At 44.0% G+C, this 27,337-nt stretch overlaps 3 protein-coding genes and 1 non-coding gene across 8 annotated transcripts in view; 2 read left to right on the top strand and 2 right to left on the bottom strand.

Moving 5' to 3' along the window:
* Positions 1-54: 54 nt before the first annotated feature.
* LOC146972221 (uncharacterized) lies at positions 55-6,304 on the bottom strand. Its single transcript, XM_085802191.1, has 12 exons — positions 6,222-6,304; positions 5,860-5,950; positions 4,427-4,457; positions 3,287-3,364; positions 3,056-3,195; positions 2,842-2,967; positions 2,386-2,431; positions 2,231-2,299; positions 987-1,390; positions 791-895; positions 486-591; positions 55-365 (listed from the first exon to the last, which is right to left on the bottom strand). The coding sequence occupies exons 2-12, from the start codon at positions 5,932-5,934 to the stop codon at positions 322-324; spliced, it is 1,224 nt and encodes a 407-aa protein (XP_085658317.1). The 5' UTR covers positions 5,935-5,950; positions 6,222-6,304; the 3' UTR covers positions 55-321.
* On the top strand, positions 5,722-17,031 carry tex10 (testis expressed 10). The gene is made up of 16 exons (XM_085802190.1): positions 5,722-6,923; positions 7,187-7,393; positions 7,514-7,701; positions 8,451-8,777; positions 8,873-9,085; positions 9,198-9,450; positions 9,549-9,661; positions 9,789-10,036; positions 10,341-10,476; positions 11,506-11,675; positions 12,766-12,943; positions 14,011-14,233; positions 15,754-15,834; positions 15,960-16,144; positions 16,272-16,482; positions 16,586-17,031. Exons 2-16 carry the CDS (start codon positions 7,211-7,213, stop codon positions 16,706-16,708), a joined length of 2,832 nt encoding a protein of 943 aa, XP_085658316.1. The 5' UTR covers positions 5,722-6,923; positions 7,187-7,210; the 3' UTR covers positions 16,709-17,031.
* A 112-nt stretch (positions 17,032-17,143) lies between these two features.
* The window catches only part of invs (inversin), a 20,305-nt gene continuing 10,111 nt past the window's right edge, over positions 17,144-27,337 (bottom strand). For all 5 annotated transcript variants that reach the window (XM_085802182.1, XM_085802181.1, XM_085802185.1 and 2 more), the window contains exons 6-19: positions 27,150-27,317; positions 26,793-26,973; positions 26,133-26,242; positions 25,598-25,769; positions 24,632-24,787; positions 24,360-24,481; positions 23,271-23,378; positions 23,060-23,166; positions 22,759-22,968; positions 21,782-21,993; positions 21,038-21,620; positions 20,308-20,450; positions 17,953-18,039; positions 17,144-17,857 (exon numbers count right to left, since the gene is read on the bottom strand). In XM_085802182.1, coding sequence (XP_085658308.1) covers positions 17,742-17,857; positions 17,953-18,039; positions 20,308-20,450; positions 21,038-21,620; positions 21,782-21,993; positions 22,759-22,968; positions 23,060-23,166; positions 23,271-23,378; positions 24,360-24,481; positions 24,632-24,787; positions 25,598-25,769; positions 26,133-26,242; positions 26,793-26,973; positions 27,150-27,317 — 2,475 coding nt within the window. In that variant the 3' untranslated portion in view covers positions 17,144-17,741. The remainder of the gene's footprint in view (positions 17,858-17,952; positions 18,040-20,307; positions 20,451-21,037; positions 21,621-21,781; positions 21,994-22,758; positions 22,969-23,059; positions 23,167-23,270; positions 23,379-24,359; positions 24,482-24,631; positions 24,788-25,597; positions 25,770-26,132; positions 26,243-26,792; positions 26,974-27,149; positions 27,318-27,337) is intronic.
* Positions 18,238-18,310, top strand: trnat-ugu (transfer RNA threonine (anticodon UGU)). Its single transcript has one exon. It is a non-coding gene; the product is annotated as a tRNA-Thr (tRNA).

The following is a 27,337-nucleotide window of genomic DNA, read 5'->3' as shown; positions in this document are numbered from 1 at the left end:
AAAAAAATCGTCTATTACAGAAAATGAATTTCACATTTAAAAACACGCAGAATGTTTTCCATGACTTTTAATAGAACTGGACCTTAGGAAATAAACAATTGTAATACACTGAAAAGATGGGTTAAAGCTGTTCAAAACATGCATTTTCGTTGTGTAAAACTTTACAACAAAATCAAACCACATTCTAAAGTCAAGAACACTTAAAAAATACTATGTAGCAACAGAAAAAAAACTAAGCATAAAAACTCGTCTCTTGGGAGAACTGATTAACTAATTGGACAGGAAGTTGAGAACTGAGGTGTTGACGTCATCCTTGGATTGTCATTTATAAAACCTGGGTGGAGGATCGGAGTATCTGGAGGGACCTACGGAGAGATAACGTGCCAGAAAGAGATGGAGTTAAGGAACACGCTCTGCTCACATTTTGACTTCAGAGCTACTTTAGATATGAACAACAAGAACATGAACACATGGTGCTTGCATACCTGAGAAACTACTTGAGAATCGGTCATTACCGGTACTGCCTGACAACCTGGAAGGTGTAGAAGGGAAACTTGAAGAGCCCATTGATAAGCTGTTCAGATTAGATCCCTGAGGAAGAGTGAAGAAAGAAAATGTTAAGAGACAATACACATGTACACGAGCTCCAAAATGAAGAAGCTGGACATTAAAAATAGTTGGAATTACATTGAACATAAACCCATGGTATGCAATATCACATTTAATGATTGATGTTGAATTTAAAAGCAGAACACTGATAAGTTGAAAACAGGTTTCTTTTCTTACATACCGATGATACGCTCCTCAGTCTGTACTCCATTAGCACATCTGTTAGTTTCTGCGTCACCTTCAGCACCAGCTGTGCGTCATTCTCATTCTCTATCCGGAAAGTATCCTAAAAAAAGAGAAAAGGAGTTCAGCTTCTGTAGGTTTGAATACAATTACAGTATAGGGAAGAGGAACCTATTGTGAAAAATGACGCATACCAGGTATGTGAGCAGTGTATTGGGAGCGTTTCTGCTGTCTGGAGCTGCTCCCATCAAGCCTGGCCTGTCCAGAGGCTTGTCCCTTGGTCTGTCCATTAAGCTGCTCCCCATTTGGCCGCCACTGAACTCATCAGGATACGGTCTACCTGGGCTCTCCCCCATCAGTCCACTCCTTCCATAGCCATCTCTTGGACCAACTGGTCCAAAGCCATCTCCACCTCTAGCTGGACGATGGCCCATATCATCTGGGAATGGTCTCCGATCCAGTCCAGGCTCAGGGAAATCTGGCCTGCCTGAGTACCCTCCAAAACCAGGATCTCCAAATTCTCCCACTGGATAGTCAGAGAGCAGACCGGCCTGAGGAGGAAACTCCCCTGGAAACCTCGAATCAGAAAACCTGGGGCCTGAAGGGGAGACATGTTCATTAGATTCAAAATACACATACTACAGATGCTTACCGATTCTCAAGTATGAGGTGGGCCACGGATGATGACTCTTATCTGCAACTTAATGTGTCAAAAACGAACAACATGATAATTGATTTCCCTAAGAAACCACCCGTCACAGCTCAAACCTTTGTCAAAGGTACAGCTGTGGACATAGTCAATCATTATAAGTATTTAGGCACCATCCTGGACGATAAACTGTCTTTTGAGACCAACTCAGATGCCATCTGCAGGAAAGTAAATCAGAGGTTGTTTTATTTGAGGAAACTGAGGTCTTTTAATGTTGACAAGAAGTTTCTTAAACTGTTTTACTCATCTTTTATTGAGTCTATGTTTAACTTTTGCAATGATTTGTTGGTTTGGGAACCTCAGCATATCAAATAAGAATAAGATGAAGAATGTGGTCAAACTGAAAAAAACAACAACTGGCACTAGCCTGAATGACCTTGATAATGTTTATCAAGCCAGAGCCACTCAGAGGGCAAGGACCATTCTGGCAAACCCTCTCCACCCTCTTTATGCAGAGTTTCGACTCTTCCCATCTAAGAGGAGGTGTCAGGCCAAATCAAATAGATATTTAAAATTCTTTGTCCCGTCTGCCATTAGATTGCTTAATAGGCTGTAGGCGAACCTGTTGGGAACGATGTACAGTACTGTAATTTGTGATGACTATGTATTTATTTGTGTGTGCTATATGAGATCTTACTGTGTCTGACTCTGGATTTTTGCTGCAAACCAAATTGCCCTCCGGGGACATTAAAGATTTTCAAATCAAATGACTTAAATACCAAAAATTACCTCCAAAGGGCGGTCCCCTTGGTCCCATCCCTGAAGCTGGTGGAGGCATAACCTTGGGAGTAGCAGAACCTGTTAGAAGAAAGGACAATACACAGCTCAGAAAAGCAACTTAAAAGGGAATCTACCCTCACTTCAGTCATAGTAGAGTAACTTACGGAGTCCTTTGAAAGCAGGTACTTCAGAGGGCTCCTTCAGGATCACCTAAAAACAGCAAAACTGTGTCAAATGTGCAGTCTTGATAGTAATTAAACTCAAAAATAATCAATACTTTACTGAATCAAGCCACATACAATTATAAAACATGTTTCTATACGTAGGCTTCAAGTTCATAGACAGTGCAATTAAACTAATTAGGGCCTTCTTCACACAGGGCTTCCTGGATTCATCTGATCACCATTACATTTTTACAATTTTACCAAGCCAAAATAAAACAAACAACAACAACAACAACAATGAAATGTGGTGCTATGAGTCTGAATGCCACAAAAAACTGCCATGACACAAAATTAGATCTCCACTGATACTTAGAGCATAATTATCCTAACCCAAGTATGGCAAAGAAGTTATAGTCAGTATCAATGTTTTTATACACAGCAGGGTCTGACACTCACCTTGATTTGTCCCCTTCCCTCTGATTTCTCCACCTCAGCAGCAGCCTCTTTAATGGTCTTCCTCACAGCAGGGTCCTTGATGGCTTTTTCCTCATCACAGGTGACCTTGTCAGGGTGGACCTTTTTCTGTGTACAAGGTAGAGAGAGAAAAAATGCCAATTCAATTCTGCAAAATCATACATTTACTGAAAACTGAGAAACCAACAATACTCACCAAGTATCTGAAGCTGTGTTTCCAGCCTTTCACATGAGCAACCATGTCATGCTGCATGCGGCACACAGCACAGAGTTTGCACTGGTAGTGCGGTGGGACAGATTTGCTGGGGCTGCGGTACTCCCACACATACTGAAGACCTGCAAGCATATGATGATTGTAGATTAAGCATTTTCAAAATAGAAGAGAAGGAAAAGAAGTGAGTGTGAGGAAAATAGGCCTTCTGCTCACCAATGATACAGTCTGTGACGCCCTTCAACAGTTTGCTGAGGCAGGGCACAGTCTGGATAGATGTCCCTTTTGTGAACACTGGGAAAACACAACATGAGGCAAGCCTAAATATAATGGTCTACAACTGAGACAACAAGGTTCATCTTCAACAAACTACTTCAGTGAGCTACTCTGTTATGATTTCTGGGGTGAAACCTGTCAACAGAACAATCTCTGCAAAGCAGATAGAAAATGTGTTGCATTTCTGATGCAACTGGCACTGTCTGATAGCCAATGAATTTTATTGTATCTATTAAAAACTGAGCCACGATAACAAACCCAAACTCCTCATGTGTGCTTTTGCAAGCTGGGGGAAGGACAGGAACAGCAGTTCTCAGGCAACTCCCCCCTATTTGGGCCCAAAATGGGCTGCAGGACACCAGCTCTCTGCTTCACTGCTTCTCATGTGCTCAGCCACAGAAGTATCGCTTCTGTGTTGCACTAGTGATGCAGTCCAGCTGTGAACGTATGGAGAAAAAAAAACCCTGCATAATTTATAATACTTGAGTAAGCAGGTGAAGGTTTACCCAGAATAATAACTAATGAAATACAAGACTCCATCGGCCAAGCCAGTTTTAGCACAGGCAAGTGAATCAAAATAAATACTGCATCCAGCAGTGTTAAAAATGCTTTGGTGAGAAAATATTGTTTTAATGCAAATATCCTAAAAAGTGCATTAAAACCTAATAAGCAACCATTGCAAATGCATGGCTGCATTGCTATAGTCCCACTATTTTAAGACCATGTGTATTGCTAAGGACTAGGGGATCTTATGGTGACGGTCTTTCATGTAGCGACATCTTTGTAGAAAGGGTGGACTTTCCTGGACTTGTTCAGTGTATATTTTTTAAAACCATCTAAATGATTTTCTATAGAGGAACCTTGTGGAAAGATAATGGAAATGTTTTTGCAAGATTATTTCTGCAGTGGCAAACACTGATTTCCAAAGAACAAAACCATGGATGGTGCCACAACATCCCCATGTCTGAGAGAGTCAACAGGTGGTGAACATGCCACCGCCCATGAACATGAAGCAAGAGAATCAAGATCTCAAGCTTCAGCTCTCAGCACTGGCAGTAGCACCGTGTGTGCAGGACTTACCTATATCAGCAGAATACTGCGGCTGCTTTCTCTGTCAAAGAAGGGAATAAACCCACATGAAGGAGAGAGACACATAGAGGCATTAGTGACAGGCTGACACTGCGCAGAGGACTGAACTCCTCGTCCATGTCCGCCACAGTATAAATGCCATACAGCGATTATTTTCCTTATTCTCTGTGACCCCTGCATCAAGCAGTGGCAGTCACAGACAAAGGTGAATAAAAGATTTCTATACTTTGTAGTCTGAAGATTGCTCTAAATTCTCATGAAATGAGAATGTAGAGCTTAATAAACTGTTCAATAGGGAAAAAAGCTGAATAGTTGAAACACCGACTCAATTGACATATAGAAACATATCTACAGTGGTCATAATTCTGAAAACTGAGGTCAAGACCTCAGTAATCTTCCCAAGAAAATGACACTGAAATGTTGAATTATGATGTGCTGTGACCTTACACACAGTGTGGTGTGTTTGGGAGCCCCGCGTGTAAATTTGACAGATTAAATCAGCAAACACAAATTGTGAGATGATAATCATACATTCACCCTCTTTTGATTGAAAGAGGATAATGCTGTAATTCTGAATCATAAACAATATGAAAATATAGAGGTAGGTCATTATGGCTACCAACACTTGGGCGTGGGGGGTCTGTCAAACAAGACCACATGCTCCCAAACATACCCTTTATTAAGCCGTGCCGAGACAGAGACAAGCAGCTAATCACGTGGGAAATTCAAGATGCTGCACGTATACATGTAAATTGTATAAATTGATATTTAAAGTGCCCTAAATCTTACCTTGAATTTCATTAGTGTGGAGCAAATACTACACTAACACTGTTAGGCAGCCAATTTACAAATGGTCAGTGCAATGCAAAGAATTGCTTTCAATGCATACTTTATAAGTGATCTCTTCAGTAGACCTGCTCAACATTTTTTTTTAGCATGACACAACTGAGTTAAACCTGTCAGTAGATACTGGTTCAGAGAACCAAGTCCACATCAAAGCTAATTGACAAACTCGAAGAGTGGTGATACAGGTTCACAACAACAACAAAAAGAAATGCTTGCAACCAAAGAGATGGGGGCAAGAAAGTCCAAATAAAAAACCCACAACAGCGCCAAGGCCCTGCAGTGCAGACGAGAGGCCCAGAGCCCTGAGTGGGGTCTTCAAAAAGCCAAACGTGCAAATACACCCAGCCCTTAGGCCTGAGAGCACAAGGGGCTGGCATCAAAGTCCAGGACTGCTGCCACCCGGCCCGGCTGAGTCTGCACCAGGCTTCACCAGCCACGGGACAAGAAAACACAGGTTTCCTTCCTGAGTCTGACCGGTCACGTGAAGGGAAAGTCAGTTTGACGTGTTAATTGTGGTGTTTTTGTTTGTTTGTTTCTATAGGTGCACCACGGTCTGATGTCCTCGGTGTGAGATTTACCCTCATATTCTTCCGCTGCATTTGCTGCGGCCCGTTTCTCGGTGCAGGCTGGTTCACCGCAGCCTCGCCCTCCATCTCCTCGGTTTCACTCCTGTGGGACAAATGAACGCAGTCAGTGTAAATACTCATAATAATAATAATAATTCAGACACCAAATCAGTTTCATCAAAGTCATACTGGTAAATAGTAGGCTAGTGGTTTCTTGCTTTGCACGCGTTGCTTCTGTTCGTGTCAGGCCCAGACGAGCTTAACTTTATTCACCTTTAACAACATTAATCTGCAGCTGTGAGAAATACAAACGCGAGTGCAAACGCCCCATGACATTAGCACCACCTTTAGTTAAAAAATAAGACATTATTTACCTGGGATATTTTAATAAAAGGCGTGGGCTCCTCGCAGCACAAGGTCGAGAGGATGTGGGGAAGTGAAAATACAATACACCGACCGAGACAGCGGCTCCGGTGAGGGTGGAGACCACTGATTTCGCCAGTTTATATAACGAGTTGTTGGCTTTTCAAACATGTGAAAAGATAAAAATAAAACATAAAGTTCTATTTAAATATAATCCCGTGTATAAAACTGAACAAAAAAAACAATTATATTAAACGGTGAACTGTCGGATTTAAGACATTTTACAGGCACATGTGGGGACAACTATTAAGTTGCGTTCGTTTTAAACGCCAGCGCTCGCCCGCAGCACGTGTTTGCAACGGGAGAGGTGGAGAATATGTTCATATATCCCAGATTTACAAAGGGGACCTGAGGTGAAAATTATTGCACTTAATTCACTTTAACAAATTACACGTTGCTGTGTTTTTTCCTCACTTCTATGGAGCTCGAGTAACTGAGTTTTTACGTCCCCGCCCCTGTCGTCTCCTTCGCACCCGACCACCGAGCTCACCGCTGCACCGACATGTACACACACAGCTAGAGGACCCACCGCTTCAGCACGAGATTGTGTACAGATTATTCTCCTCTCCTGTGTATCGATAGCTGTTAGCAGGGTGGCTCCTCTTTAGCTGGTAGAGACCGGTGACAGTTTGATGCCGGGGCTTTTTGTCGTGGTGAGTACAACAGCTTCAATGCGTGAAGCTGAACGAGGTGGTTAGCTACAAGCTAATTAGCTTCACTTAATATGTGACTAATCAGACCCAGAAATTAGCAGTGGGTTGGGTTCACGCTGCTAAATGTGTGTTTACAGGCTTCAGCAGTCCAGCACTCGTGTCAAAACATAAGCCAGTTGTCACTATGTTTGTTATTGTGTTTAAATCTGAAATAAATAATCCTGTTCTGTGTTATTATCTCACCTGTGTGTCCGATGATGCAGACAGCAGTATAGTAGAGAGCAGAGATGAAGGCCAAGAAGAAGAAGAGACAGGATGACTTTCAGAAGGTGAAGTTAAAGGTGGGAAAGAAGAAGCCCAAAGCTGATAATGCCACCAACACCAACTTCCGCACAAAGGGGATCCATTTAACTGAGCAGCTGAGGAGAGACACAAGTGGCCCCACCACACACAGACAGCTTGGTATCAAAGTGAGTCATTTTATATAATTCTCTGTGCTTCAGTTTTACCTCTCTCTATTCACTGAACATTGCTTCTTTTTCCTGCAACAATTTGTGATCACATGTTTCCTCTTCCTTGCACTTCACCAGGACCTCCTGTCTCAACTCCACCATCACAATGCCAATGTGAAAAACGATGCCTTGTTGGGTCTGAGGGAGTTGCTGTCACTCAATCCATCACTGTTGGAGCAACATCTGTCTCGTCTACTATCGGAAGTTGCAGCTGTTTTCACAGACAAGGATGGCAACGTCCGTGTGGCAGCTACGCGTGTGCTCAGGTCAGAAAAGCAACAGTGATGATGCAGCAATACAGCAGTAACGTACACCAGAGTAAACCACTTCTGTGAATTCTCCTCTCGGCCCCTTCCTCATTTAGATGGTCTCATTTTTGATCACTCAAAAAAATCTGTCCAATCTGTCATTATAAAAACCTGTCACCTGCCAAAATACTTTAAACTTCCCTTGAGGTATTTCCCAACACAGTGGATGTCTCTAGGACCACATTGTGCAATGACAATAAATACAGATACACACAAGGTGGAAATACCAACCACGTGTTTTTGCAGCTGGTAATAACACTCAGCTTTTTTTTTGCTTTTTTTAAAATATATTTTTGTTAATTTTTTTTTTCAGTATTTTAGCAGGACATCATCACACCACTCCACATCATGATGACATATTCATTGTCCTTAAAAAAAAAACTATATATATATACAAAGAAAGACAAAACAAGAACAAACATAGACCGAAAAAAATAAACATTAAGAAAAAAAAGTACATATGCCTTGTATAGACCAGATACATCTGATTTTACCAATACATAGTGAAATTCACTACATATGTCAATATAAATTTAATCAGGTTTCCCATCTACTAAGGACAGAAATGCTCCCCATACGTGTTGTATGCATCTTCCCTTCCCACCACCCTGCATGCAGCTCGTCAAATGAAGCCATTCCCTTATACTACATAACACTCAGCTATTGTTTATTATGCTATGTAACACTCTTTCTAAAATTGCTTCCAGGTTTATTGCACAGTCTGTGCCTGCAGAACGAGTGGCCCCATTTTTCCCCCTCCTCAGTGCCCACCTATCTTGTGCCATGACCCACATTGAGGCAGCCATCCAGGAGGATGCAATGAAGGTCCTTGATGTGTTGCTGGAGCACTACCCTGCTCTGCTGGCAGCACGGCCTGCGGTGCTCCTCACTAACTTCCTAGAGTTGATCTCTCACCGACAAAACAGTGGAGGAGCCAAAAAGTCCCAGGATGCCAAGGGGCGGACATGGGCGCTGTCGGTCAGTCTTAACCGGGCTGTGACTAGTCAGCAGTGGCGGCTGTCTGTGCTTCTCAGGTACTGATCCATATGCACATCATGTATTGGAAAAAAACAAAACAAAAATCTTCATTGCAGCTGCCAACCTTGGGGTTTGTTCCACTTTGTTCCAGGCTTGGACGTTTTCTTCAGGCAGTAGTGGAGGAAAGACCGGTGGAGGAAGGTGACATGTCTGTTGCAGCTGATGGAGTGTTTGGTTCCAGTGGAGAGGGACGGTTTACACCACTGTATCTCAACTGGGAAGAGCTCACCTACAGTAAGATCGGAGTTAAGGTGTACAAGTATTCTGGAGCCAAACCAACCCCTCGGTCCACTTTTAGGCTCAGGTATGATCCTGCAAACTCCTGTAACCATCCACAAATGAAAATCTCAAACTGAATTAAAATGAACATCGGATATAACTAATTTTAACATTTCTTTTATCGTCTCATTGTGTAGACCTGAGGTGGATTCTGGGGCAACAGTGGGTGAGAATCTGGACTCAGCTGAGGCTGTTCAGAGCTTTGCAGCTACATTGGTGCCTCTGCTGCTTGAAGTTTGGGTTGAGGCCAGCGCGACCGACTGTTCTTGGAACAGCTCCGAGGGCGCTCATCTGCTCACGCCAGATGCAATGTCGGTAATGTTCCAGGTGTTGACTATTCTGCAGCTGCTGAGAAAACTGGCACCACAGCAGGAGCACCAGGATTCACTGGTGAGAAGAAAAATATGGAAAAATGAAACAGTGTTTTTTTTTTTTTTGTATAAGAAGCTGCTTGCTAGAAAATGACAGAGCACCTTGTGTTTGTGTAGGATGCGTGGTTTCGTAAAGAATACCTTGGAGATTTCAAGCAGCACTTCATGAAAAACTTTCCCTATGGAGCTCAGGACATACCCAAACATAGAAAGAAAGTTGATGTCAAGAGGCAAGTAGTATCTTTTTTTTAATATGTCAAGCAGGCATTCAACCTTTTCTGATGATTAGATAACTGACTACTGTATATGACGAGCCATTCTTGCTTTGATTAGATCCCCTTACTGTTTTCTCTTCAGGAGTAAACAAACTGCAGTCGTTCCAGGTCTGACTGTGGAGCCTCTGGCGCTCAACATCACACTCTGCCAGGTTATGGTGTCTCTGAGCCAGAGGCAGGGCCTCGGCAGAGATACAAATGGAGATTGGCTTGCGCTGCTGAGGACGTTTGTCCGAGACACCCTGAGCAGTGGAGTGAAGCTGAGCTACAGGCAGCTCCACATGCTGCTGGGCACCGTGTGGAAGATGGTGCTGACACAGAGGAGCAAAAGTAAGTAGGTAGTAACAGAGTAGTAGTAACAGAGTTAAATGATTTTTTTTTCTTCCTAATTATAATATTGTTGAAATTAATGTGCCTTTTCATGCTCTGTACATACTTACTTTTGCTTTATTTATTAAAAAAACTTAACATGAATGCAAGAAAACAGTGTACTTGTAAACACAGAAGCAGGAATTAAATTAGCTTAGTTTGAGGACAAGACATGTCATTTAGTATCAACATTAGTTTTATTTTTAATGATCAGTCATTGTTGATATTAAATTAATATGTGTTATTTGTGTTTATATTTGCGCAGCAGTGACAGAGGACCTGTTGGCAGCAGTTTACGTCTACTATAAGCAGAAGAACCTTACTCTACAGACACGATCTCTGCTGCTGTCTTTCTACAGCAAGCTCTACTTGCAGGAGCAAGGTCATACACACATAGCCAGGTAACCTCAGTCATTGTCTTACATCTGCCATCCTTTAAAATATGCATCTAAATTATCTGACCATTGTCAACAACAGTGACCTCAAATTGTCTCATTTTGAATGTTAAATGAGATTTGTATGTAATAAAATCTAATGTGTAGGAGAAAACAAACAAGAAATCTTTGTACCATTATCCAAGAGCTGGAATAGTTGGGGGAAAGTAGTTTGGGAAAGATATGAGATAAAATATGTACCAGCTGAATTGGTGAATATTTGAAAGATGACGTAACTCATCGCCTCTTGAAACTCCCAAACCTTGTTTTCAGTTGTTAACAGTAGGCATTGTTGATACAAAATATGTTGCACGATTCTGCATCTGCCCTGCTCATTCATTACACAGAATTAATTCAGAAACTAATTTGGGCCGGTCGTTTGTGGTAAATCTGACATTTCCAGAACGCCCACCATGCTTTTTCCTGTTGAAAGCAACAGGCTCTCTACACAGTCGCTGGTCTGTGTAGAGAGCCTGTTGTTGTTCATTCAGTCAAGGGCAGGAAGGATTTATGATGGATATTTTTTGCACCGTCAACATGAAATGACATCTTCCTCAAGCTAATTTATCCACAACAGTGTAAGACCACATTGAGCAAAGTAATTATTTGTTAAATTATGTGATGGCTCTGCCAGGCTTTAACTTCTCTGGCTCTTTGTGCTCCTGGAGTGGAGGAGAGAAATTGGACTTGTTAGCCTCAGGGTTTAACCACTGAATTATGTCCCTTTTCTTATTTTCACTTAAAAGGGTGAAAACTGTCTTTTAATCTCCCTAATTATTATTTACTTCCATGAAAATGTAACAGACATGTATTTACACACTTATTTGTGTTTGGATGCAACAACTGCAGCTCATCACATCTCAAATGAAAATTCAAAAAAATCCAGATGTGTGCAATATCTGCACACATCGTTTCTTAATGTAGCCATGGCAACACTTGGATCACCTGTACTTCTGCCTATTATCCCTCTTTCTCGCTCTCTCTCTCTCCTTGAAGGAGTAAGGTGCTCTGTCGGTGGTTGGCGTCTCTCCCTGTGCAGCTGACCCAGCTGGGCCATCGTAACCCTGCGCTCTCTGCGCGACTCATCCTGGCCATCCAGGCTGCTGCTTCTCGAGGAAACAAGGATCTGCTAAACAGTCTTCAGACACAAGCCTGCAGGCTCTATGGTATGCACACGTAACAACAATGTCTGTTATTAAACAGTCACTTATCACTGTTAATATTAGATGTAATTATCACATCTGTATCGCAGCCTTGTTTGAAAATCTAATCGCTGCCAGCTCAAACAGGACAGAAAACTGGCACCGAACGATCTTCGCACTTTTCATATAAATACCTGATCTGCCGACCCCCCAATATTGTTATATGCGTGTTTGGCGCATGTTTGCAAATTTCTACCCACAGACGGCAGTGATGCAGCATTTTTTTTCCTGCGTGGTGATTTAGTGTTTGCTTGTTTTTTTATGACTCATCAAATGCAATTACTGCTCAGTTCCAGCTTCTAATTTAGGAACATTTAATTCAATGAAGAATCAGAACAAGCAAGTTTCCTAGTTAGGTGTTCACTCTCTACAGCTATGAATGAGCTTATTATTATATTATTGAAAAATAATAAAAATATAGATTTTTTTTTTTCAAAGGCACGTAATCATTTTCATCGGCATGGACAGAAACAAATGTGGCATGATCTACAATGGAGAAAAAGCTTTGATACAATGTACACTGTAGTTTCCCTAGGAGGCGACATAACTCCATGTTTCGCGATGCAGTTAACTTTACAAAACTGAACCACAACCAGAGGCGGAAAAGCAGTAATAAGACAGTGCTGTAAGCCTGTCCACATCCACAGCGCAGAGGATGGTGAGATAGTTAGGCTGGTGTGTGACAGAGGGGGCCAAGAGAGGAAGGGGGGGGTGGGGGGCGAGGGGGTGTCGGTGTTCTGATAGAAACTGCCGCGGAGCCAGCAATTCACCATCACAAGACTCCTTTTGTCTGAGGGCCTCTGACATCAGCATGTGCGTCAGAGACAGACAGAACACCACACACACGCACATTATCAGAGCCCTCACTGTAGTGGCCATGCCTGTCTGTCTGTCTCTCTCCCTCTCTTCTTTTTTTCTTTTTTTTTACTAGTCCAGCATAATCTGGTTTTCATGATATCAGTTTAATTTTCTTTACAGAGCTTTATGTTATATCCCCAGACACAACAACTGAGGAATGTTTCTGTGTCTGTGTGTGTGTGTGTCCTGTGTGAAGATCCACAGGAAGGAGTCGTGGTGCTGTTGCCACAAGAGTCCCAGCAGCGAATGGTGCAGCTGCTCTACTTCCTACCTAAGATGTCCCAGCCTCTTCTGGCCAACCTGAGCTGCTGCTGCACAGCTGGACGAATCTCTGCTGGACTCGCCGCCTCTCTGATTCGCATCGTTCACCTTAGGTGAGCTCAGTTGGAAGCCCCCGTAGACGGACCTAAGGCAGGCAGGGGCAACCAACTCCTGCCGGTTTCCAACCAGACTTGACTCATTTCATCAACTGATCTCAGTCTTCAGACAGTTGATTGGTCAATTGGTGTGCACTTGGTTGGTTGGAACAAAAACTTGTAGCCACACGGCCTTTTGAGGAATGGTTTGCCCGTGCCTGACCTAAGGAGAGCACATACACTCACTTTATCGACATGTGTGTGTATATAGGAAGAGATTCATGTTGAACAGTAGTTGAATGCCGCAACTTATTGAGTCACAAAACCAGACCTGTTAAGCAGTGTGTATGGAGACACAGAAAGCACATGAATAAACACCCACCATCAGATGGCAGTGTTGCACTTTCACACAGGAATCCATGACTCTTTCATCTGGTTCCCTGTCTGCTGACAGGTGCCTCTGTGGATGCCCTCTATATTTGATCGTGAACTTGGAGGTGACAATAAAAGCAGTTATTTTGTTTTTTTGTTGCTCTACCCCCCCAGACTACTTTTCCACTGTAATGTTGTGTGTACATGGTTACGTGTACCGTTTGTGCATCTGACCTTTTGCTTGTGTCAGTGGGGCAGTGTTATATGTAATTTTAGTGGAAGGAGTGCTGATTTCATAGTGGATTGGACGTGTGCGTAATGGCTGCGATACAAAGAGCTCTTCAGGAGGCTGGAATGCAGCGTCGTCATGGAGTATTGAGAGGACTGTCTGCATGTGCCTCCTGGGCTTCACAAAACACACAGTTACTCACACACATTTCCCACTGTTTCAGATCCATCCTCCCCTCAGGACAAGGAAGAATTTTTAATAACTGCGCCTCTGTGCACTTTTACACTCAATATTACGCTCTCACAAATAGCAGCATCATGAAAAATCCTCAGAAATGTGACGGGGAATATGTAAGGGCAAAAATATTCTTTGAAAAAATAAAGTGGTGTGTCCAAAAGTTGCATAAATGACAAGCTGTAAAACCATCTGAAAACGGTTGCTTCTCATCAATAACGTATACGGTCCCACTCTTTATGTTCTTCAGGTCATCTCTGAGCAGCTGGTCAGTCGGGAGCCAGGAAGCGGCTCTGCAGGACGTCGACTACATCAGCTTCCTGTTCTCCACGCTGACGGGCTTCTCCTCCGACAAGCTGGCCACCCTGCAGGAGGCCGACGACGAGAGCGCCCTGCCTTCGTCCCCTCTCTCCCCCCTCAGTCTCTACCCTACCCCACTGGACCAGTTCACACACCACTGGGACATTGTTGAGGTGCGTTCTCCACACACTCTTCCCTACAATTGCGCCCCTCAAAAACTCTCATACAGCGTAACTTTTTTTTAAACCAAATTGCTGTCACCGAGCGACACTCGCACGCAGCATTAAAAATGAATCTAGAAGGGACGGAGACTAGGAGGCGAGTAAGAAAGGACATTGTTTTGAAAATTAGAAAGTGTTGATATTCTGGACACAGCCGTGGTCTTTCAGTTCCCCCTGGTCCCACTCTGTCTCTCATGTAGAGCTCAGAGGGTGGAAGCTTTATCGTGGCACTCCGGCTGAGAGGGGAACCTTTATCGCGTTGCGCAGGTTGGAGATGCGTGGTTATCGGGCATGGCGGATATGCACAAATGCTAATGAGAGCCCATGGCATGACGGGAGTGTGACATTTCTGCACAGAAATTACCGTTAACGTAACTATGCCCTGGGGCAAGTGTGTGTGAGTGTGTGAGCAAGTGGGGGGCTTATAATCACTAATTCAACTCCTCAATTAAGGCCTCAGATCCTGCCTCTCTCATCTCCCTGTCTGAGTCAATCACAGGCAAGTGGCGGGAAGGAGGGAGGGAGGGCACATGTGGTGGCGAGGGGGGTGGCGGCATTAAGGGACGGACTGTGTCAACTCTGGTTCAACTAATGAGACTGTTGGATTGTTTTTAATGACGAGGAGAATGCCAACAGGTGCACAGTCCCGACACACACCGACTCAGTTCTGCACTTCGGCATGCACACACACGATTACACACACACCTCAATTTGATAAAAAGCTAATGAGAAATTTGATTTGGATTTGAAGTTAATGAGGAAAAGCTGAGCCTTATTTTTCACTTTTAAAAAGTTGGTGGCGTGGCGGCTTCTTAGGCCCGAAACCAATCATGTCTCCATCCCAGCTAAAAAAAAAAAGAAAAAAGAGAGGAAGATTTAAGATGTTATTAATGACTGATGTCACTGGTGAAGACATGATGAGCCATGGAGGCCTCACTTAACCAGGCAGGAATGTAGAAATACTTATAAGCTCTTTCATAAACAGCATTAATGTTTTTCTGATAAATGCAGGTTCATGTGGTTTTAGATAGAAGCTTTTCCTTGATTTGCTTTTAAATTGTCTCTTCATAATATAATTTGGGCTGTTTCTTTGTCATAGTCTTTGTTTTTTTGTGAACAGAAAGAAGATTGTCATATAACATGACTTACATGGAAAGCTCAACAGGATCTGGGACAATGCATGTTACTGATACATGAACCATATCCCCAGCAGACACATACAACTTATGTTAGTTAAACTGTGTTGCATACAGTAGAAAGATATACAATTGAAATGAAATTTACTTTTATTTTTGGCCACATTTTCATCAACTGCAAATAGAAAACCAATTAAAAATGTTCCTTCACCTTTTCATTTGAAAGCAATATTCATAAACACAGTGAATCTATAATATTTTTGAACAATCTCACATACATAAGCACATGTCTTTTGTTTTTAAGTTTTTAATATAATGTGCCTATTTTATTCGTAGGAGGTGTGCCACTGTCTGGAAACTCTTGGTTCCAAGTCTCAGTGCTTTGACATCGTGCAAAATGGCATCTGCAAATACCTGGTGAGAAACCGTTTTCATTAACTGGTTCTCGTTCAGTGACGTTTCCTATGCTTTATATTCCTTTAACTGAAAAGAAAGAAAGAAACAAGTGTCCTGTACATGTTGTTTCTTTGTGTGTGTCTCAGACTAAGTTAGGAGTGGTTCCTGACAGCATGGCGGCCGGGCTGCTCAGAGCTGTGTCCAGATTACTGGACCTGTCCGTCCTGCCCATCGAGCCTGTGCTGCGCTTTCTGTCTCAGTGCTGCCTCAGCCTGCTGGCCCTGCTCATCACCCTGCAGCAGGAGGCCCCCGCCGAAACCAACCATAAACGGTCCGTGTCGAATGGGGATCTGAAATCTTGACCTTAATAGTAGCAGTTCCTGTTTGCCATGGCGATGAAAGGCACGTTGAGGATTCACAATAATCAGGGTTCAAACGTCTTTGTCACTCATTTGCAGGGAGGCGATTTGGGGCGCTTGTGTGTTAGCACTTAGCACCGTCCCTCGCCTGCTGCGGATGGTTCTGCAGTTGTTGCGCGTCGGAGATCTGAGTGAGGAGGAGCTGCCACAGCTCGGACAGATCCTGTCGATGCTGCTGCAGCACACGCCGCTCCACAACCAGCTGCTGGCCAACGCTGCTCTGCTGCAGGAGATCATACAGCACCTCACGGTAAACTCGGCAAAAAAAAAAAGCAGCATTTTCAGATTTTTGTGAAATAAAGATGGAGATATTGATTTCTTTGTGTGTGTGTGTATGTGTGTGTGTCTTTCAGAGGTTCTCCCGAGCTTCAAGCAGGGAGCAGTGGCTGACCGATCTGCTCTACTGTTACAGCCTCACTGTGGCTCACGGGTCCTCTGCTCACCGTGGAAACCTGGGCCTTCGAGACATGTACTGACCGTCGCAACCACCAGACGACAAGTACCTGGTGTCTCAGCTCACCCACTCAAAACACCTTTCAGTCGTTCTGTCAGAGAAAACAGTCACAGCTCGGCACTGACAAATACATCAGATTAAATTTACAAATACATCAGATTAAACTTTTAGACACATTCAATGGAAGCATTTTTTTTTATTGTGAGTGACAATGAACAGTTGATATAGTTGTTTTAAGAACTTGAGCAGTTTTTGCTTTCTTAAGCTGCTCTACATTAATTCTTTCTTACTCTGTCAGTTGAACCTCTGAGCACTGTTATTGTTGTTGCAGAACATTGACCAGTTGTTATTGGGCTACTTGGAGACTTTTGATAAAAAAATAAAATAAAAAAAATCACTGAACTTTAAGAGGAAAAAAAACAGAATAAAGGCAAAACAAAATTAAATCAAAGTGCGCTGCTCTCTGTTTCAATTTTACTTTTTATTTCTTAATATAATTCAAAAGCAACAGACACTGAGGTATATTTCTAAAAATGACACAACAAGGATTATTTTTGTGCAAATGCATAAGTAACTAATAACTGCATAGTTCAGAAATGCACCTTTCTCTTGAGAGGGAAAGCACTTAAAGACCATACTGATGTGTAGCGAGTAACTTATGTGTGTGTGTGAGTGTGTGAGTGTGTGTGTGGCTGCAGGTGGGCTATCTGTATGACCGGCTGTTGATAGACTGCCTCATTCTCCACAGCAGGAGGAAAGGTTATCTCAGTGTGTGTGCGAGAGCGATGGAGAATGAGGGAGATGGAGTGTGTATGTGTTCCTTCCACAATGGATGAAAGGTTATCTTTTACACACACCATTTCTGTAGACTTAACCCCACCCTGTGAGGTCATGGCTCTGATGTCATATGGCTTAATTTTAGAAAGCTTGGCACATTCAGTGAACAATGTGTATCGTAATTCTATAGAGGTAAGGCTGCCAGCCAGCTGAGAAAACATCAAAGAGCATGAGGTGTGCGTATACGAGTGTGTGTGTCTCTCTCTGTGTGTGTAGCTTCAATGTTTCCCCCGTCCTCTGGTCCCCTGGCCAGCGCTATGTGGTCTCAGGTGGTAAGAAAACTGCTTGGCTTGATCCATCGCATCTGTCAGGTGTACGCAGTCTATACTGCTCACTGTAAAAGAAACAAAAAGAGTACATTAAAAAAAAAACATTGTCATGACTTTAACCAGATTTAAAGTGTGTGTTTATGCATGTACACACACTTACACTGGCTGTGGGTACGTAGCGGCATCTCCAGGAGCAGCTGAGACTGAGAGCCCCGAAGTGACCGCCCTCGTCTGGCCATAGAGTTGCCTAAAAGGACGATTACGAAAATATGTTTTGGGTGTTAACACAAAAACTATTTCTGAATTTGAGTTACAGGTTCCAGTCGCTGTTGCATGACAAAGTTTGGGACACTCCTGTAACTGGTCAATCTAGTTGGGATACACACCCATACTTGCCCAAGGTGTTGTCTTTATTATGTCACCTGGTCTAGCCAGATGTATCAAAGGCCCTATAGCTCAGTGGTTAGAGCACTGGTCTTGTAAACCAGGGGTCGCGAGTTCGAATCTCGCTGGGGCCTAAAATTATTGTTTTGTAGCATTTTTAGTGATGATAAATAAACATGTAAATAAACAAAGCACAGCCAGTGTTCAAGAGAGACATGCTCAATGATTTAGGATGCTTGTGAAGATCATACAACAGATAGCTCATCAAAATACATCACATAGAGGTCAACCTGTTCTCCATAATTATTTACAATCTATGGCAAAACAATACACTAATAACCCTTAGTTCAAGCTTGTTTTATGTTATTAACAAAGCTTGGAGCATGAAATCTTTACTGCCTCAGTTTGTGTGTGCAGTCTAAGTGACTGTCTACTGTTCAAGTCTACAGTGGAAATAACTGAGCTTTATTATGTTTTGAGGACAAATGTTTGTAGTGTATTGCAGTTATAATATTTATCTAATTTATATATCAATTGAATTTGCACACAGCCATTCTTTGACACAGCTTTGTCTGTTTGTGACGCAAAAATAAATTCCTCTCCCTCCATGTGTGTGGCTACAAACAGATGACGAGGGATTATAGATGTATTCCAGATAAAATAATCAAAAGGAAATGTAACAATGCTTTATGATGCTGGAGTGAACAGCGTGATCCAGTCCAGAGTTGTGTATCAAATCTGTCTACTTTTCAGAGAAAATGAGGGTGCAAATGAGAGCATGGGTCTCATGAATGTGTGTGTGTGTGTGTGTGTGTGTGTTCTGCAGATAGCTCTACGCAGTCGTTTGACATTCCCCCTGACAGCTCTGAACTTTTCACAGTGCCAGGACTGTCAGAGAGAGAGAAGGGGAGAAAGAGGGAGGTGAGGTGAGAAGGGGGAGGGGAAAACCACGTAAGAAGGTTGGGTCGGAGAGGGGAGGTTTTTTTTTTGGGGGGGGGTCTGGTGGTCTATCTGTCCATCTGTGAGCTGAGACTGCGTGCATGCTTATATGTTTTGGCGCAGCACGGTTTCTGTCTGTCCTGCCATCATCACCTGGTGATGTGTGATGAAGGTCAGGCCTGTCTGTGGGGCAAAGCCCTACCAGAGGTTCAGCACAGGCCACCAGGCGGATTCTGCCCTGGTATGTGGACGCAAGCATCACCCACACATTTACACACGTTCCTGTCCTGTTAGTCACCTACAGCCGTCTCCGACACGGATATGACAACCATCATGATTTCCTGCTTTTAACTCACAAAAATGCAGTCTGTTTTGGGTTTTCAAACAATTCAGCCACTACAGGTCTGATAATAGAAAGACACAAACCTACCAAGAGGTAAAGTAATATACTTATCACTTGAGTGGCCTAATCTCATTCCTACTCACTGTTCCACTGTCTAATCTTTAAAGCAGGATATCGTTGATCTCTAATAAAGGCACAAAATGAAAAAGTGATTCCATTCAACACTTTCACATTAACACGAGTGTCTGCAAGTTTGTCGTCTTGCTCCGTTTTCACTTCCACTGAGAGGCCATGTATGGGAAATGAGAAGTCCATATTGTAGCACTTTACCATAACCCAGACTGATACAATATAACACGACTATAACTGCAGTTTCTCTCCCTATTTATAACAATAATATCATGAAAATCACAAATACTGTCAAGAGTTTGACAGTTTGGGGAAAAGGTATAACAAATAGCAAATATATATATATATTTTTTGTGAAAATGTGTTTTTTTTTCCCTCAAACTCCCTGTTTTCTGGTTTGTTTAACACACACACACACACACACACACACACACACACACACACACACACACACACACACACATTATTACAGCTTTTATAAATGACAGTTGTCAGGAAGCCAGGGGTTATTGCAGGACATTGTATTAGACTACATTAGATACAGCTAGGTCTACTAGGTGAACTCATGAGTGAGTGATAATGTATCAATCAATTGGAAAAGACCACATTTCTGTGGATGGGGCAGTCACAGGAGATTTGCTCACCTTCGTCCCCAAGTGTAGACTTTTATAAACATATAATATGTTAATCACACGTGATGTGGTTTGCAGATGATCTCACCATAGATACTCTGAAGCACAGAGCTCTTGCTCATAGCCAGCTTAGCAACTGGAGCTCTGATATCTGTCTTCTTCCTGTTTAGGCCGTGGCTTGACTCCGCCTCTCCGCAGACCTTCGCCTCTCTCTGTGTTCGTGCGTGGAACCTGCCGACACATCCATGCAAGCGCACACACACATGCGCGCTGTTCAATAAAAACATCTCAGACAGCGTTCAAAGGTCCAAAAGCTGGCAAATCCTCACACTAGTACTCACTAAGCATAAACAAAGTAAACAGAGTTTATTCAAGGCAGTTAATAGGCAGCACATACAGAATATAATTGTGAGGCTGAATGGAAACAGAGGGCCTCCTGTGGTGAACTGGCAGCTTCTAAGAGAAACACAGAGTGTGTTAGAAGGGGAGAAAAGCAAAGAGAGGCTGCTGGTAGCTATTAGAGCAGCACGGCTGAACTTTTAGCCTCTTGTTAAACCAGTATGAAAGCTCTAGATTATAGCCCGTCTGTCCCCCGCATCCCTGTCTCACCCATCTCCCACGCTCTCCCCCCCACTGCTCAAGTGTTGATGGCATCCAGACCGAAGATGGGGCGGTGTTACAGAAAGATGAGAACCAGTTGGCATGTATGAGGGCGAGGGCACATGTGGGCACCACATGGCAATCTCCCACAGCCACAGAAGCTTTAGCTACCGAGGACCCCTCCAGGTACGAACATAAACGCAAACACGTAAACTCACCTTCGCCAGGCTCGCTGGATGATTCGTGCAGCCTCGTTCCTCCTCCTGCGCTGGTCTTTGTCGTGTCCCTTGTGTGTGCGTGTTGAGGTCGGGGCATGTGTGCCAGTCTTTCTGGAGGGGCTTTTGTGGTCTGAGGATGAACTACGTCTAAATGAGGGAGTGTGAGATTGGTCTTTGGTGGTAGCTCTCTCCAAAGTCAGCTCCTTGTGGTTTCTGTGCTTTTGAGTAGAGGTGTGGGCATCGTTGTTGCCGGGGGCAGCCTGCACACTCGTGTGAGCGTCTCTCTTTTTTAAAGAGATGCATTCTCTGGAGCTGGCCTCAGTTTGGTCCGTGGAGGAGACGCTGATAGAAGGAATGTGTGTGATTGAGGACGGCCGTTCCCTGATTTTGGGCATGGAGGGGGGTCTGGGTCTGAGGCTGGGTGGCTGGCTGCAGCTGGCGGGAGAGAGAAGTTCCTTCAGCCTGGTGGTCTGGGAAGCACCAGGCGCGCTGTCACCGGTAACATGAGAGTGAGGTCTCGAAGCCTGAGGAAACTCCTGTAGTTCAGCTGCTTTACTTCTTCTGGAGGACCTGCTCTTGTGAACTGTTGGGGTGGAAAAAAGAGGCGTTTTAATTGACAAATAAATATAATACCGGTAGACAGAATAAATATTGTCTGACTTTTAATCTCTAATGCTGAAAAAAATAGAACTATCAAACCATTCATTCACAATTCAAACTGTAATCTGCTTCTGCATTGTGTACCTTTGTGCCTGTCCTCTTTGCTCTTTGTGCGTTCAGCTTTGGATGATTTCTTTGTTTCCACCACATTGTCATTCATGGATAAGTCCTCTATCACGGTGACTAGAGAGAGCTTTTCCTGCTCTGCTCTCACCGAAGAGACCTTCCTTTTCTCTGCAGCCGACACTGAAACCTGCTGCACGGCTTCTCTTCTCCGCTGTTCTTCTTCCCGTTTCCTAAACACAAAGACGGGTCTGACCTCATCATGGCATAGAGCTGTGTATGGACATCCACAGCCAAAACTGTAGTTTGTTTTCAAAGTATGCATCTTCTTCAAATTGGATGGCTATAATGACATTGGTGGGTATATTTGGTGTAATTAACATCATCATGTCATCAGTCAAGACCTTTTTCATAAAAACTTTATGCATTTTAGTTTAGCATGGGGGCCGGATGTTTGCAAGCAAAACATCTCATAAGATTTACAACTCCATAAAACCTGCCTGCTTAAAATACCAAGAGGAGAAAGCTGAAATCAATGTGCCCTCTTAAAACAAATTTACTTCTCAAAAGCATTGTGTAAGACAATATAGGTGAGACTGGTGTGCAAATGACAAGAGGAGACTGGCTGAAACGGGAAAGACAGGGGGAAGACATATGTGTGTGCAGGGATGACAGGAAGAAAGATAGATATGGAGCGAGTGTGACTGTTCCTGGAGAGGTGGCAACAGAGAGACAGATAATGAAGACAGAAATAGGAATGAGATGTGTGAACACAGTGCATGCATGTAAAGGTAAAATGCAAATAGTTGTGTGACAGGGATGTTGGTGAGATGAATACAAGCATCTTCAAAGCAAAGGGGCAACAACTAAAGCTGTATGTAGTATATGTGTAGCTCTGTTTATGTGTCCTGGTATGTAAATATGTTTAGGCGTGTGTGTGTGTGTGTGTGTGTGTGTGTGTGTGTGTGTGTGTGTGTGTGTGTGAACTCGTCACTCACTTGGCTGCGTCCTTGCGCAGCTGCTCGTGTCTCATGAGGAGCTGCTTTCTCTCCCTGAAGGCCTTGCGCACCGTGTAGCCTTTGTACACGGCCTGGATGGAGGCAGCGGCGATGTCCTGGATGGCGGCTATGGACAGAGCGCCGTGCTCCAGCATGAACTGAGTCACCTCGCTGTGCCCCCCCAGCAGAGCGTAGTCCAGAGGGGTGTACCTGCTCAAACACAGACACCGGTGTTATTTACGGCTCCATCCATCTCCTCACCTCTGCTGCTGCTGCCTTTTGTGAAAGGCTGGGCCCTCACCTCTCCTCAGTGTGCTCCATGTGATTAGGAAAGGTGTTGTAGCCCAGCAGCAGTTTCACAGCGTCCAGGTAGCCATTGTTACACGACCAGTGGAGAGCGGTTCGGCCCTGTGTGTGCACCCATAAAGAAAAGCGTCCACTCACACTGCTCAAACTGAGTCATAGACAGAAGTGTTTTTTTCCCATTTGTGGACATGTGAGAAGGTCCTCACCTCCTTGTCCTGTATGTTTGGATCAGCATTGTTCTCCATGAGAACCGCCATGCAGGTGATGTAGCCCCCGTAAGCAGCACACTGCAGAGGTGTTCGTCCTGCTTGGTCCTGGTCCAGTAGGAATCGAGTGTATTTAAAGCAGAAGTAAGCAATATTTTTGTGTTAATATAAGTCTTAAATAGTTATATCTTCCGACAGCGATCACTTACATAGAGTGTTTGGACCGAAACACGGGTCTGTCAGTCCCTCTGCTCTGCTCTGAGCCGAGGAGAAAACTTTTCTCGTATCCTACAAGTTTTATCCAATGAGGAGAGAGAACGGCATAAAGGGGCGGTCCTCTCTGTGTGTGCAGCCAAGGGATGCGCCTGAATGTGGTGATGTAGGGACGAGGTGCAATAGATCCATGACGAGGGCGGGGGCTGCTAACTCCATCGGCTGACAAGAAGTTATGGTGCGTTCAAGGCAGCCCGTAACTCGTGCTTTGTGAAGTTCTGTGAAGTCGTACCAGTTCGATCTGGTGCGAGTTCACGGGTCAGAAGTTACGAGTGGCCGTTAGAGTGACTTTCACAGGTAAAACAGGTCGGAAAAACACGAGTGGGTTGCCTGGAACGCTACAAAGTCGTAAGTCGTGACTTGAAGCTGTAATTTACGGTTTCAAAAGCCTGCCTGGAACGCAGCATTAGCCAAAACGACCGGATCGCTTACTTCTGCTTTAACAGTCATGTGTAGAAAGCAGAATAGTAGTATTTATGAGGTTGAGCCGGATATTATACAGTAAATTGCTTTTCCGCATTTATCCTCCTTCATCCTTTGATTCATTCATCCAAATAAACTGTGTAGCATTAATGATGTGTTGGTCTACACTCCTGGATAGACAGCTAAAGCTGACCAGCTGTGTTTCATAGCAGATGTGAGATAACGTGTATAAAGGTGGATGCTGAGAAGGGAAATCAAAGTCTTTTGACAAAAAATGATGTAAAATGATTACTTCAGTTCACAGACTTCTGTTGTATCTTATTGTGAATTAAACAAGGATTGTGGACGTTTCTGTTGCTCTGCAAGTGTTTAATTGAGTATGCACATCCATACCTGCACATTAGGACTAATCCCATTCTCCATCAGTATCTGGCAGACCTCAGCATTTCCTCCCAGAGCCGCCCAGTGCAGAGCTGTGTGACCGTCCACGTCGACCAGGTCCACCTGTGCAGAACCTTTATTCAGAACATTTACATTTTATTTCGGGCAATGAAATGATGCACACAAAGACTTGTAGTCGAAACATATCAACAGAGCACAGTGGCACTGAAAACGACAATGTCTAAGTATTTGGACGATCATATACAGGTATCAATGACACCCACCTTTGATGAGTGTGAGTATAACGTCTCTGTGACCCATCTCGCACGCTCGAAACAGCGGCGTGTGTTTCATCACATCCAGAGAGTCGACCATCGCTCTCTTCTCCAGCAGCAGCTTCACTGTGCTCACATGGCCTGACAGGGAGGCTGCATGGAGCGCTATGTGAACACACACACACACCACACACACATATAAAATAACTCTGACAAAGTCCTGAGTCTAACTGTACGATAAACACCCTCAGGAAAACTGCTCCTCCCTCATCTGTCTCCTCTCTGTTCATTCATCCCCTCCACTCCAGTCTCTCTCCAGCTGCGGCTACAGCCTGGTCAATGGAGGGTTAAACAGACAGAGAGATTTAATGAGAAGCAATACACTTAAGCCTCCCCATGGCTACTGCCCCCCCCCACACACACAACCCCCCCTCTGGTCCCCCAGACAGTACAGACTAGAGTCAAGTGCATGGAAGTGATCTGGGCACCAGTCAGCTCCACTGCCCTTCACACCGTCTCATTAGCACGACACAACCATCGCATGTTATGCATGCATAAACAATGACCGCCTGGCTGAGCAGAGGGGCTATCGTCATGGAGATTATATGTCCAAACAGCCCTCGGGGGGGAGTGGGGGGTCAGAGTTCTGTCTGCATGGGAGTGTGTTTGTCAGAGGACAGTCCTGGCAGTGGTGGGAGTCTATTCAGCGAGCTCACACTAATTTTGCTGACAGTATCACTTCCCTCTCTCCCTCACTCTCACAGTCTCTCTAGCACCTTCGGGGGGAATCCCCTGTGACATCAGTACCATTGTCATCATGCCAAACCTAAAACGAGAGGGAAGGTCACGCAAGCATAAAGATGTGTGTCGTTGATGTGTGTGTGTGTATGTCACTGTGCCCTGGAAAAGGACAGGTGGGGTCAAGGTGGGGTTAGAGGAGCCCTCGGTTCGTCCTCGTGTTTCTCTGGTGCTCACCGGTGCCTCCGTACTTGTCGGCCATGTTGATGTCAATGTGAGGGGTGAGGGCCAGCATGGTGCGGATGACATCATCGCTGCCCTTCCCAGCGGCCCACATAAAGGCTGTCCGCCCCTCCAGATCAGGTTCATCTTTCACCGAGGGGTGGGAAAGAAACACACCGACCGTCTCCTGCTCACACACAGACAGACAATTATATTAAGTTTAGTTTATCTGACTGTACGTTATGAGAAGGGAGACATTAGATAATAATTTCCATTGTAGTCACTCAAGTGAAATATGTATGAATGAATATGTGTAAAAAATGCAAACAGACATATTATCATTACTGAAGCCACCTAAATCAAATTACATATCTGTATACAAAGTATAAATAGAAAAATAAACTCATTTGTCTAAATGTCCCATAAGCTATAATTGTATCTTTTTTTAAAAATAAATAAAGTTTTGAACTTCAACATATCTTCCCTTTCAAACCGTACATCAGGATTGTCAGGACACAGAACATACGCAGTGAGACAGCGTGTGACTCACAGCGTTGTTGCTCTGAGCTCCATAGTGCAGAGGTGTTGCTCCTTGGCTGTCAGAGGGAATCGTGCCTGATGTGTTTCTCTCCAGCAGCAGGTGGACGATTTTGGCGTGCCCTGAAAAACACAAAACATCGGGGCAATTATGCACCTTATAATTTACTTTACGAAGAACAGGAGAAAAACCCCACATCAAGTCAACTTAGGTCAACTGTCACTATTCCTTCTACAATTACTAACTATTTTTCTTTGTGTGGCGCTATGAAAATGGGTTTTAAGAACAAAAAAACCCAAAGAAAGAAGAGGTATGGTCTCATTTTAGCATTCCAACACTGGTGAACAAGCACTAAAACACAAGGTACAGCTGAGGCTGATGGGATTTTGAGCCAAACGGCTCGACTGAGACAGTTGCTGATATATTTCAGTCCGTACAAAAGTCTTGGACCTAATAACAAACAAATCCATATTCACTTATTATAATATAATTATTATACAAGTAAATAAATGTTATAATGTCGGTGACAACTAGTGATTGATAACAGCTTAGCTTTGACCTGACCCCTCAAATGTGAATTTAGTTTTTTGGGGGGAGAGGGAACAACTTCGGAGAGTAGCTGTGATTCCAGCTGCAGCAGGTCACACACTCAGGATGTGTGTGTTCACTCACCGAGCAGAGCGGCCCAGTGCAGCGGCGTTCTGAAGAGGTTATCATACGCTGTCACATTACAGCCCTCATAAGATGTCAGCACCTCCACCACTGCCTCATTACCGTCGGCAACGGCGAAGTGCAGGGGCGTCCGTCCCTCGTAGTCCTGCCAGTTCAGCAGGGACTCAGTGGGAGCTGCCTCCTGCACACATCAACACACACACACAGATGCACACACACACAGAAAACAACCAGGGAAAATGAAAAAGACATGCAGACTGACAGAATGGAGGATGACAAACTCAGTTGCGTGCATGTGTGTGTGTGTGTGTGTGTGTGTGTGTGTGTGTGTGTGTGTGTGTGTATGATAGTGTGTACCAGTATACAGCGGACTGTCTGTGTGGCGCTGGGCTCCTGACTGTGTGCAGCCCAGTGCAGGGGGATCTTGCCTTCGCTGTCTGGGATGCCGATGTTGGAATCGTGCTTGATCAGGAGGCGGACGTGTTCTGGCCGGTTATAAAACGCCGACCAGTGAAGCGCTGTTTGCTATAAAAAGAGAGATAAAT

This window comes from Trachurus japonicus, chromosome 16, assembly GCF_045865225.1.
Source record: "Trachurus japonicus isolate A0001 chromosome 16, Traja_1.0".
Taxonomy (NCBI): Eukaryota; Metazoa; Chordata; class Actinopteri; order Carangiformes; family Carangidae; genus Trachurus; species Trachurus japonicus.
Note: the sequence above shows the minus strand (reverse complement) of the source record. Positions and strands in the feature narration are given on the sequence as shown.

Coding starts and splice junctions, on each gene's coding strand:
- LOC146972221 (XM_085802191.1), bottom strand. CDS start 5,934: ATGGAGGGCGAGGCTGCGGTGAACCAGCCTGCACCGAGAAACGGGCCG. Junction 2,432..2,841: donor AGGGAAGGGGACAAATCAAG/GTGAGTGTCAGA, acceptor TGCTGTTTTTAG/GTGATCCTGAAGGAGCCCTC. Junction 1,391..2,230: donor AAGGGGACCGCCCTTTGGAG/GTAATTTTTGGT, acceptor TCTCCCCTTCAG/GCCCCAGGTTTTCTGATTCG.
- tex10 (XM_085802190.1), top strand. CDS start 7,211: ATGAAGGCCAAGAAGAAGAAGAGACAGGATGACTTTCAGAAGGTGAAG. Junction 10,037..10,340: donor GCTGACACAGAGGAGCAAAA/GTAAGTAGGTAG, acceptor ATATTTGCGCAG/CAGTGACAGAGGACCTGTTG. Junction 11,676..12,765: donor ACAAGCCTGCAGGCTCTATG/GTATGCACACGT, acceptor TCCTGTGTGAAG/ATCCACAGGAAGGAGTCGTG.